We start from the raw sequence: 12,980 nt of genomic DNA on the forward strand, positions 1-12,980 counted from the left end.
AACTTTTTTTTGTATAGAGGATTTGAAGTAGCTAAGCATATGCTATCTTTTTTTCCTACTTCACAAGTTCAAATGTTTTGGTTCAAATCAGGATTCAAAGTAGATAAGTGTTGCCTTACGTACATCTGTTTTTAAAATGCATATGGATTCTTCAAAATTAGGGCTGATAAGCAAGAAATTATACCATATGTTCAAAATTAAGAGACCTAATTTATCTTGGCTTGATCTTGGTGAAATGTTAGATGATTGGAATATTTTCGTGGTAATTTGGGGATTCTGTGATCGTGTCTGTGAAGTGTTGATGTATCTTTGGCTGAAGGAGTCACTCTTTAAGAAATACATTGTAACTGTTCTTGACTTTATGAACAGAGTGTTGTTTTAAATTAAAACTATAGCAGAAATGCTATAACTCTGATTGTAAATTGTTAAAAGCTCCAGGCAGGAGAGGAAACTGAAAATAAGTACAGCATTTAAAAATAAGTGTTGTTTACCAAAGAGATGGGAAGAAGGGAGAGAGGATGGAGTTAAAGGCTCCAGTAATTTCACCCAGTGGTGCTCTGAGTTCCCAAGGGCGCAGATGACTCTGCGTGGTGTGAAGAGGGGACAGCGGGAGTGGCGAGAAAGCGGATTTTCACCCTTCACTTCCAAACCACAGGAAAGGAGATAACTTTAAAATGTCAGGATGGAACAAAAGAATCTCAGATGTGCAGGCTTTAATGAAAAGAGCCCATAGTGCCCTAAAATGCCCTTTGGTGTTGCAATGGAAACAGCTTTTGAAGTTAAACAGTTGGACTTGATGGCTCTGTAGAAAGTGGACTTTTTCTAGAGTGGTGAGTGCATCCCTTATGGCTGTAGCATTAATTTTTCTGATGTCTCTGTCAATACTTAATTCTGCAGTATCTACAGTTCTCTTAATAAACAGAGCTAAATTAATTTATTTACTGCTTACTTGTCTGCTAATTTTTCTCTGATGAATACAGATATTATTTGCTTCATTAGTGTTTGTGTTCTTGAAGTTTTGCGAGATAGGATACTATAATCAACCAAAATAATTAATTCCTTTAAAAAAAACAAGCTCCTAAGTAAGGCTTCTTTTATTTTGAAAAATTTGTTCTAAGTATTTTTTTTATTGAAAATGACAATTCTCAAGTAACTGAAAAGCAGTTTAAAGTATTTTATCAGAAATAACTATGTTACATATCTCACTGATAGAAACATGTGCAAGACAGTTTTATGACACCTGTCCTTCCCTCAAAGGTTAGAACATCCAAAGATTCATCTATTGAATGCTAAAGCAGAGCAGAATAATGTTCATTTTCAGGAATCATTTAGAACAGCGGTCTTCAAAGTAATATGTACCAACCTCAAGATAATTCATTGGGGTGGAGGTGGCGTACAAGTCAGACACGATAAAGATTTTATTAATGTTTCTTTTTTGTTTTTTCGGTGGATGGTTAGCCCTGAGCTAACATCTGTTGCCAGTCTTCCTTTTTTTTTTGCTTGAGGAAAATTAGCCCTCAACTGACATTTGTGCCAATATTCCTCCACTTTGTATGTGGGTTGCCACCACAGCATGGCTGACAAGTGGTGTAGGTCCACGCACAAGATGCGAACCTGTGAACCTGGGCTGCTGAAGCAGAGCACACTGACTTCACCACCACACCACAGGGATGGCCCCAATTAATGTCTTTTTTAAAATCTAAAACTGGGGTCACAAAATATGACCTGTGGGCCAGACTTGCTCCACCACCTGTTCCTATGGATAAAGTTTTATTGGCACACAGCTGTGCCCATTCATTTATGTATTGTCTAAGGCTGCTTTCACACTACCATAGCAGGTGTAATTGTGACAGAACATAAGGTTTGCAAAGCCTACAATATATACTAACTGGAAAAAGTTGACCAACTCCTGACCTAAAATAATAAGAAAGATTTTAAGCTTGGCTGATTTATACGGGTTTACATTGGTCTCCTTTGTATGTCTGAGTGATAGACAGTCACAACTCATGTACATTCTAAGTGAGATTTCCTAGAAAAGTGTCAAGAGCTCTCCAGCTTTGTGCAGTAGACAGAGAGCCCTAAGTTGGCTGTTCCTTAAGGCTGTGGCAGTTCATGTGCCTAGATGGACATATAATTTATCATTTTAACTATCTTTAAAGTAATCCTCATAAAATTAGCAAATGACTTTATTTTAAAAATCTCCTGCAAAATGATCTACATTGAATATACCACTACTAATATAGGCATAAACAGCAAGAAATGGCAGAAGTGACACAGTACCCATGCCTAGGATAAGCTTGTTATTGGCCATAAATATGTTATAAACACTGATAACCTACTTGAATTTGACAAGAAGTAGGCCAATTTTTGGAAATTTTTGAAACTATTTTAAATAAAATTTTATATCTTCTTTCATTGTCAGTGTACCCAGCTCTAAGTTTATATTTTTGCCTTGAATTTTAACTGATAGTTGTATTCTGTTACCATAATGAGTGAGACATTTACAAAGTAGGCATCCAGGACATGGAGATGCTGTGCAGTTTTCAGTAATGTTTAAAGATGTGGGGTTCTCAGAACTATAATGTTTAAAGTTTTGCTGAAGTGAATGATAAAAGTCCTTTTCGAAGACTCTTCAAAAGGAAAAGTTAAAAACCCAGTTTAATTGGAGATATACGTGTTCTTCCTGCTGCAGTAAACACTGTAAAATAATACATAGAAAGCAATAGAATGATGAACTAAAATTCCTTCCTTTGTATCTAATACCATTAGAAAATGCATAGAAAACCCCTCTGAAGATTTGAAACACTAACTTGGAATTTGAAACTCTGTGAAGTTTCATTTTGCAGTTGGATCAAAGTATAAACTTAAAAATATTCTCAATTTATAGCATTTGTGTTCTCAATATGAAATATACAAAAACTGCCATTTTGGGGGGTTACAGGAAAGATAGGTGACTTCTTCAATAAAATCACTGTTCTATGGGAAAACTGTGAAGATATAGTCAGCAATGGAGTATATTTTAACAAAAAGGATTGTAGTATGAGGTTGCAGTTATATCAACATCTGTGGATAAGCTATAATGACAAGGAAGATGTAGATACATACTATATATATATTTATATATAAGATAGATAATAAAGATTTCTATATATAGAAATAGGAATAAAGATATCTATCTAGCTGTCATCTATGTATCTACCTATCTATCTATCTATCTATCTATCTATCTATCTATCTATCTTTACAATAACGAAATGAAGAAGGACCAAGGAAATCTTTTGGAACATTCAGAGGTTCTTAAGTTATCTCCATGGCAAAGTATCTTAAAAAGTGATAAACTTCAAGATGTATTATGAATATTTGTTTTTCAAAAATGCAAATGAGGTTCCTGGTTTGAATATGACAGGTATAAATTCAGCAGTGAATTACATTTTTTCATACTGATATCATCCAAAAGCCAAAAGGAGGAGAAAGAAAACCACAAACTCCTATTAGAACACAAGCAAACAAGTAGTGACAGCTAAAGCCCTGCGAGAACCAATGGAGAGAAGGAGGATGTGGAGCCGAGGGTATAGTGACTACAGAGTGCGGAGTCAGCCAATACTCCTCTTGAGCATGTGGGATGCACCTTAACATGCAAGCCCCCAGTCGCTTGTCTCTGCATGGCTGCCGGTGTTGGCAGCAGACCATCTCTGACCTGATTTTGTTCTGAGAGGCAGAGGAGGTGAGGCTATGTGGCTACATGATGAATCACACAGCAAATCACATTGGCAGGAGGCTTTCTCTCTCTCTCCTGGGCAGCCTGGACATAGATGCGTTGCTATGGAAAGTACCGCACAGCTGACAGTGTTCATTACTTGAGGAAAAATAGAAGCTAAGCAAACTCACGCCCCAGTGCTTTGTTTGGAGCACAAGGTCAATCCCAGGTGGTGGTCCTTTTCTCATATGACCCTCTTGCGAAAACATCTGGTCCAGGAAAGAGTTTTTACTATGGAGATAAATAAAATAAAAAAAGGGAAAAGAAATGCTTCCCAGATTGGATAACACACAAAATCAATCTTTACATTGAGACTATTAAACAAAGTGATTGACAATAGCTGAAGATGACGAAATACTCCAGGTACCACAAACAACAAGAAAGGAGAGGTCACAATCTTCACCATGGGCAGGTTGAATTCAGGCCAAAAATTCCTTAAGCAAGACAAAAAGACACCCCTTTATATACTAAAGGATAAAATTTACAGGGAATATACAATAGTTAGAGCATCTAAACATCAAAATATAACATCAACACTCATAAAGCAAAAGCAAGAGATAAGATGAGAAAGAACTGACAATATGTCAATGGCAAAATGCTTTAATTAACTCATTTTTCAGTTTATAATAGATTATGTGGAAAAATAGGTTAAGATAGATCATCTAAAGTAAATCGAATTAATATACATATGGTTAGATTATATCCTGCAACAAAACAAAGAAATATCCTTTTTAGTATGTGTAAAATTCTCATAAAAACTGACTATATATTACACCAAAAAGAAAAAACTATTAATGCTAAGATAAAAGTAATTCCCAGAACTTCCTCTGATCACAAAATTTTATAAATTAATAACACAGTTAGAAAACACAAAAAGTCTCTGCCATCTGTATATTGCAAAATTTGCTTTTCAATATAAAGAGGAAATTCGAAATAAAATTTCTACCTGGAAAAAAAAAGTAAAAAATTATTGTCTATTAGAATTTCTGGGGTACAGTTAAAATAGTCCTTGGAAGAAAATTTATAACTCTAAATATGCTTAATGGATAAATAAGAGAATAAAAATAAATCAATTTAATATTCAATTTGGAAAATTTAAGAACAGTAAAATGCCCTTTGCATAAAAAAACAAAAGAAAGAAATTTATAAGAATTGATAAAAGATAATTGGAAAACACAAAAGTTATGGAAATAATACATAAAAAATATTTTTGAAAAGTGTATAAAACAGTAACAGTGTAGTAACACTGTTACAATGTAACCATACTTTCAAAATTCAGAAGAAAATGATTTTGCAACTTAGAATTCTATATCCAAAAGATCAAATGTAAGGGCAGAACAAAATTTTCAACATGCAGGGTGTCAAAAATTTGCTTCCAATGCTCCATTTTCCCAGGAAGCTCTTTTAGGGTCCAGCAAATATGAGAAGAAACCAAGGAAAAGAAAGACGTGATACTGGAAACAGGAGATTGAACACAAGAGACAGGCAAAGAAAATTCCCAGGATGATGGTAAAGGGAATTGCAGGATAACAACTTATACGAAGCGGAGAAGACAACCAGCACAGATTGGATGAGGTGCCTCAAGTGACATATTCTGTCGCCACCAAGAATCGTTTCACCTTTGTACTGTACTGTCCACCGGACAGTGCTGTTGTGAGCCTGGCCAAGATTCTTAGCTCTCTTTGGCCTGTGCAAATGCTGATGAAATTCTGCTCTCCCCTCCCCGACCAGCTGCCTGGAACAGCTGGCACCATCTGATGCTACAGAAATCTTCAGGTGTAACCGACTCGGAGAAACGGAGGTTGCCCACAGCGAGCTTAGAAACATACAACACAGACCAGCACACCCTCTCCAAAGGTTTTCCTCTTGATGGGGGGGTCAGACCTTGACCTTGCCAGATTCCCCCATATAGGGAACTCTGCTTCCTCTGGATTGCTGCAGGCTCTCCTCCTGACATCCTCACAATGGGTTTGTAAACCCTCCCCAAAAGCTGAAGCCAGAAAATAAACAGAGACTGTTCGGCTCATCTCCTCATAACAAGGCTGCCTTTTTGTGCTTGTGACTCAGTTTTCTCATTAATCACTTTCTGCATTGATTAAGAAGTGTAATTAGTTATTGATAAAATAATGAAATATTTGACTGAGAAATAAAACAAAATTAGAATATATTTCAATGTAAAAGCCATTTTTTTTTTTTTTAAGGAATGGGCCCTGAGCTAACATCTGTCGCCAATCTTCTCTTTTTATTTTTCTTCTTCTCCCCAAAGCCCCCAGGTACATAGTTGTATATTCCAGTTGTAGGTCCTTCTGGTTGTGCTATGTGGGACGCTGCCGCCACCTCAGCGTGGCCTGACTAGCTGTGCTAGGTCCGTGCCCAGGATCCGAACCGATGAAACCCCAGGCGGCCAAAGCGGAGCGCGTGAACTTAATCACTCAGCCATAGGGCCTGGCCCCTAAAACCCATCTTTACTGGGCAAATACTACAAGCATCCCATTAAAGTTGCACACTAACATGACTATTATTTAGTAATCTTAGAGGCATTAGCCAATGGAATTTGAAAAAAGAAAAGAATGACAAGTACAAAAAGTAGTAAAGGGAGGTAATTTGATCACTCTGTTAGGTGATTGATATTTTAGGTGGTATTCGTGGAGCTTCCAAGAGAAGCACTGAATGGCAACACAGTCAGTGAGATAACTCAGTCATGTGTCTCCGTAGGGAATCCATAGCTTTCATGCACCAATATAGAAATATTCCAAACTGTCGTCAAGTGGGGAAAAAAACCCTCCAATAAGATACAGAATATTGTAAAGAGGGTGCTATCTTTTTCATAAATGTATCCTTGTGGTCTGTGTGTGAAATGAGAATGTCTATTTGTATTTCCTTGACATGTAAAATAAACACTTGAAGCACAAACAGGAAACTAATACAAATAAAGCGCATTTAGTCACACTTTCAAAGTATAGACGGTTAAAGCCTCTCATTTCTACAAACTTAAAATCTTTAGAATTGTAATTTCCTAACCTGCTTGAAATTTTTCAAGAGTTTTTTAAAGTAAGCTTTGAACCCATGGTATGGACCTCCTCTGATACAGCAAACACATTCAGCATAAATTTTAGAAAACCAATCAGTGGCTTAAAAACACATGGTTTTGGCAAAATGAATTCGGCCTACGTGAAAACATATTAATTGTACAGTTTTAAAAGTTGAATTTACCTGTTAGCTGAATGTCATTTTGAGCAATGTATGTTATTTTATATCAAATTTCCATTTCGCACAAAGCCAAACATATCCATTCATTGCTTATGGATCAGAGAAATAAAAGAATAATAGACTATATTATTGAACTCATAGAAAATATCATCTTCCTTTGAAAGTTCAATCATGAATGCATTAAGCATCTCCTATATTAGGCATTGTCCTTGACTCTGAGGTCACAGAGGTAAATAGAGCAGGTTTCATTTTATAGGGTTCATGTCCTCAGGGTTTTTACTGTAGGATAATCACTATCAATTTATTACCTTACATGAAATATTTCAGAAATGTAAGAGGTCCGTGTATATCTGCAAATAAGTAGCCCTGTAATTTCATGGATATTTACGTATCTAGGCCCTTTTTGAAACTTTTCTTTGTAGGCTCAAGACTTCCCACTCTTGTGATTTCCTCACTCCATTCACTTAATTCATGGCCTCATCTGGCAGCTCCTACTTCCTCAAAGCATTTCGCATTCATCCCCTTTCCAAGGTGAAGACCTGCTCTAGTTCAGGCCTCATCCCCTCTCCTCTCTACAGTTAAACTCATCTATTTGCTCTCTCTCCACTTTCTCTCCAAAGCAACACACTGCCTGGCACCGAAGACTTCATTCGTTCTTTCCAGACTCACCTCTCCCTGACCCCGTGTGCATACTCAGTACTTTTGCCCCCTGCTCACCGGTTGATATCCTCTACGATGCCCCCTCCCCTTTCGCCCCCAATTTCTTCCAGACCAAATCACAAGAGCCCTTAAATTAATTTCCACCATTACCTACCTCTTAGATGAAGGCTTTTGTAGTCCCATCCTGCCCCCTTCATGATGAGCTCTCTCCATCCTTAAACACTTCTCCTCTCAATATTTTCAAAAATAACAAACTTGGCACCCTTCAAGAGACACTGCAGGTACTGAGTTCTTCGGGAGAGGCTGGAGGTGGGAGGCTGACAGGAATTACTGGAAGAGACAAACAATACACTATGAAAGCAGGTGTCTGGTGAGGGACTGAGTACGAGGAGAGGTTTTTTCTTACTAGCAAGAGATTCCGACATAATGCCTAGAATATTTCGACTTAATTACAAATGAGCTTGACATTGTCCACTAACACGCTCTTTATGCCTTTCTTCTTCCCAGGATGTGACAGTCCCTCACAAGCCTGTTTCTCTCCATCCTTTATATCAGACTAGACTCTATCCTCCTGCTAAGTCCCTGCTGCACCCACAGACCCTCTCACACGCTGACTGTCTCACCCCAGGACCCTTCAGTCACTTGTCCTCCTTCTCACTGAGTGATGAACAGGACAATTCTCACACCCTGTTTAGTCACAACGCGTATAATAAGGTGAGAATTCCCTGCTGAAATAGGAATTGTTCTGTGCTGTGAATGTTCTTTATGCTTAACTTCTAAAACTTAAATGTGGAGGAAACACACATTAAGAATATTTAAATATTTAACATTTAAATATACTAAGAATATTAAATATTTGTGTTAAAGCACGTGACCTTATGAAAAGATAATTAACCTTGAGAAATTATTAAATATTTATTTTTGCCTCAAAGTCATGTCCTGATTTGTGTTCCTCATTGTTTCCTGTTCTAACCCCAAGGTAGAAATCTCAAGAAATTTTCCAAAACCTTACAAGATGCCATTATTGATCTATCTTCCAGTCTTAGTTTAATGCTCTTAAAAAGCTTCTTTAAATTACAGTTACTTAATGAGGATACCCTTACTATCGCAGTCAATGGGCAAAGAAATACTTAGAATTTCTGCAAAGATCTGTAAAATAATATTAACATTTTAAAATGTGTATATCTGCCTCGTAATGTATAGTAATGAGATATGTAAAAAGAAGAGATGGTCAATATCTTATATACATATTTTTTTTAAGTGAAAAATTATTTATAGTTGGCTTTGGAATGTGATCATGAACGTTCTACCAGAAGTGAGCAGTCAATACCACATGAAGCTTGTGTATAAGTGCCCTTTGTTCTTCTGAGCATTACCATAGGGACATCCTGGCTGATACAGACTCTCAAACTCTGAAAATTCCCTCAAAGAAATGACTAGTCAAACTCAACCTGCAATGAAATCTTTTTATAAAATTCAAGATTTTGTTTAGAAGCATTTATTTTGCAAATTCTTTGTATCTGATGAAGTACACTTCTATGCTTGGAAATCAATCACGGCCATATGTTCCAGAACATAGCTGAACAATATTCCTTGGGCCTTGAAATGTTGTTTTGAAAAAATGCTCATAAACCCAGTCTAAAGACAATCATCTAAAAAGTGAACACCATTATATGAAGAAAAATTTGCTTTTTTAATTTAATAGTGTCTATCATGACCAAATGATCACCCTTCAGTTAAACTTTTAAAATATTCATTTTCTGCAAGCAAAATGTTTTTGGGCATTAGGATGACATTTTTCATGACCTTCGTTTGTTTCTTACTTTTCGTCTAGAAAACGGAAGTAATTCAGGGAAACTGTTTCAGGGAAAATGCTTGCCAACATTGATGAAATTCATTTAGCTATTAAATGGAGTTAGCAATTCTGATAAAAACCTGACCATTTTCCTATAAGTTGTCGTCTATGATAGGGTTATAATTGTATTTTATAGATATCAATTGCATTAAAAAGCTCATTCTTTTGATATTTTGGTGGTGTTTTCTGGAACCATTCAGCAAGGACAGAGTCAGCAGCTCACCCCTATTTTAGCCTGTGCTTGGTCAGGCTGTGAAGAACAATGTATAAAAGCCACTTGAGCCCGGAAAACTATTTTCAGTCTACACAATCTTCATAATAGATCTTGTCTTTCAGAATCCAAAACCCATTGATATTGAACAAAGAAACATTCACATCTGAAATAATAATAATAATGTAGTAAGACAGTATTTCTTGATGGAAGATTCAGTTGCTTAGTCCTGTACTTCAATTGTTCCTATTACAATATACGGATTACCCAATTTGATATCCATGTTTACACACCTTGTGTTGTAAATATTGGGCCAATAGCATACTAAGTTATCAACACTTGTCTTTTTTACTTAAAATAGCTTCTTGCTTGGAATTGTAAAACATAATCTGCTACCCAAATTAACTTCTCTCCAATGCTCTGACGTCATTCCTAGGCTTAACTTTAGAGCTTTACCTTTTAGGCTCATCTCCCAACTCAAATCTTTCCACCCTTCCCCCTGGAGAGCCACAGTGAACTTGACTTTATCTTTGACGAGGGCATCAACTGGGGCGAAAGCAAGTAGTTAACAGGTTTTATCTCATGATGAATCTTGTAGTATGTGTTCCTCTCTTCTAAATCTTCATTAGACTCCATGTGTCTCCACATCCTTACCCACTCCCCACCCCCTTCTCTTACTTTCAAGATAGAGCTCTATCATCTGATGTCATATCATCTATGATGATGCTCAGGTACTTTCTTTTTCATATTTGAATAAACCAGTATTTCCTCTTTTTCCCCTAGTCTCATGAATGGAGTCATTACTATTACTTCCTTCTTTAATCCTTGAAAATAATATAGCCTAGTGGGTAAGAGTATGATGTCTCTAGTCAGTCTGTCCGGGTTCATTTCTTGACCCCTCTCCTTCCAGATGCTGATATTGGGTAAGTCATTTAGTCTCTGTGTGCTCCCATTTAGTCATCTGTAAGATGAGGATGATGAGAGTACCCCCCTTAGTAGAGTATGTATTATGAGATGAAGATGTACTAATATGCATGAAGTACTTAGAACAGTGCCTGGAACATAACAAGAACCATGTGAGAGTTAGATCTTATTATTAATTAGGCTTCCTGGAATATCATCGTTGTCACTCTCTTAAATTTCCCATCTTTTTCTTTTCTTTTTTTTAATTTTCTTTTTTCTTAGGAAGATTAGCCCTGAGCTAACTACTGCCAATCTTCCTCTTTTTGCTGAGGAAGACTGTCCCTGAGCTAACATCCATGCCCATCTTCCTCAACTTTATATGTAGGATGCCTACCACAGCACAGCTTTTGCCAAGCAGTGCCATGTCCGCACCTGGGATCCGAACCGGTGAACCCCGGGCCTCCAAGAAGCGGAACATGTGAACTTAACCACTGCACCATTGGGCCGGCCCCTCACCATCCTTTTTCTTGATGATGCTCCAAACCCAGTAATTTCAAGACTTTCTTTCTCTCAGAGTGATCAATAGCCATTATCTCCATTCCCCCTCTATAGACTCACTCTTTAACACATTCTTTTTAAAAAATATTATTTTATTGTGGTCACATTGGTTTATAACATTGTGTAAATTTCAGGTGTACATCATTATATTTCAGCTTCTGTATAGACCACATTGTGTTCACCACAAAAAGTCTAGTTTCCATCTGTCACTGTACATATGTGCTCCTTTCTCTCTTTTGGCCTCCTCCCATCTGCGCTTCCCCTTTAGTAACCACCAATCTGTTCTCCTTATACATGTGTTTGTCTTCCACATATGAATGAAATCATACATCTGACTTATTTCTCTTAGCGTAATACCCTCAAGTTCCATCCATGTTGTCGCAGATTTTAACCCACTCTTGAAAGCGTTCTGTCTTTCACCTCAACCACCCTACTTGAATTTCTCTCTCAAGGGTAAACTGCCTGTCCGCAAACTCAGCTGAATTTCCTCAGTCCTCTATCTCTTTTATCCCTTATAGCAATTGACACAGTTGATCATTCACTGTTGAATCTTTCTCCTCACTCTGCTCTTGGGATAATATGTAAATTCCAGCTCTCTGACTGCTCCTTCTTTGTGGACACTTCTTCCTCCTCTTTCTCTTCTCTCTAGTTGCCTCCCTTCAGATATTCACCCACGCACAGGCTTCAGTGGCTATCTTAGTACTTAGAATTCTCAAATCCACATTTCCAATTCTGCTTCTCCTCTGAGATGCAGTTTTATACCTTCAGCTGCTTGCTTGTTAATTCCCCTAGGATGTCATGTTGTCATCTCAAACTCATCATTCATTTCACCTCAAACTAGTTCTGTTCTGGATTCCCTACTTCTGTCATTAATATCACAATTCTCAGTCCCCAAACTCAACATTTGTTTCATCTACTATGCTTTTTCTGCTTTGTCCTCATAGCTAGTCATTCACCAAGTTGAATGGGTTCCTCTTTTGGTATGCCTGTCTCTCGCAACTCTGTTATTTATGCTGCTTGATTTAAACCAATCTACTTATTTTCCTCCAGGCATGCCTTGGGAATTTCTTGCGGTTCAACTTGCTCATGAATTCTCCCCACAAAGAATCCCTTCCTGCTTCTTGCTTTACTTATGCAAACCATTCTTGTACTTTATGACCCAGTCAAATTATCCCTCCTCCTCTGTGAAGTCCCCCCGTGCATTGACATTCAAAGTGATATTTTTCTCCTATCAATTTCTGTAATCCTTGCCTGTGCCAAGGTATCTCAAGCATATTCTAAGTTATCTTGTATTTATTTGTTGTGATTGTCTTAGTGTCCATCTAGGGCATGACATGCTTAATATGCTATTTTTCACATTATAGGTATAGCGATAAATCTGTTAATGATGAACAGATCCTAAAATGACCCACTTATTAACTAGTAGCCCAAGATGCTTGAATATTTCAGATTATTTCTTTTTAAGCAGAAACTCAATCTGAGTCAATTGATGGACTTATTAGTAAATTCAGTACACTTTCAGTCAATTGAGGATCTCCTTTTTTTGAGGGCTGCATCCAATTTCCAGCGAGCTAATGGAGCGCCTGGGCATGGGAGCACAGGTGGGGTGGGGATGTGGAGGCAGGAGGCATCTGATCTTCCTCTGCTATCGGTGGACTCTGGTATCCCCTGGGGTGTCCTCAGTCCTGTCTGGTGTATGACCATCAATCATGTAATACATTGCTGCATCCTTCTTTCTTCACCTGCACGGCATGCTCTCACAGGCTCTCGGTCAGCTACTTCTGAGTCTTTATAGCATGCAAGGGAAAGCATTGTTACCTGCATAG

At 37.5% G+C, this 12,980-nt stretch overlaps 1 protein-coding gene across 50 annotated transcripts in view; it reads left to right on the plus strand.

The window, feature by feature from the left end:
• MLIP (muscular LMNA interacting protein) overlaps nucleotides 1-12,980 on the plus strand; it is a 244,675-nt gene that overhangs the window by 202,742 nt on the left and 28,953 nt on the right. For 29 of the 50 annotated variants that reach the window (XM_070244755.1, XM_070244754.1, XM_070244761.1 and 26 more), the window contains one exon: nucleotides 8,135-8,341. The exons of the other annotated variants lie outside the window; for them this stretch is intronic. In XM_070244755.1, the coding sequence (XP_070100856.1) occupies nucleotides 8,135-8,341 (207 nt within the window). The remainder of the gene's footprint in view (nucleotides 1-8,134; nucleotides 8,342-12,980) is intronic. 50 annotated transcript variants of the gene reach the window in all.

This window comes from Equus caballus, chromosome 20, assembly GCF_041296265.1.
Source record: "Equus caballus isolate H_3958 breed thoroughbred chromosome 20, TB-T2T, whole genome shotgun sequence".
NCBI lineage: Eukaryota > Metazoa > Chordata > Mammalia > Perissodactyla > Equidae > Equus > Equus caballus.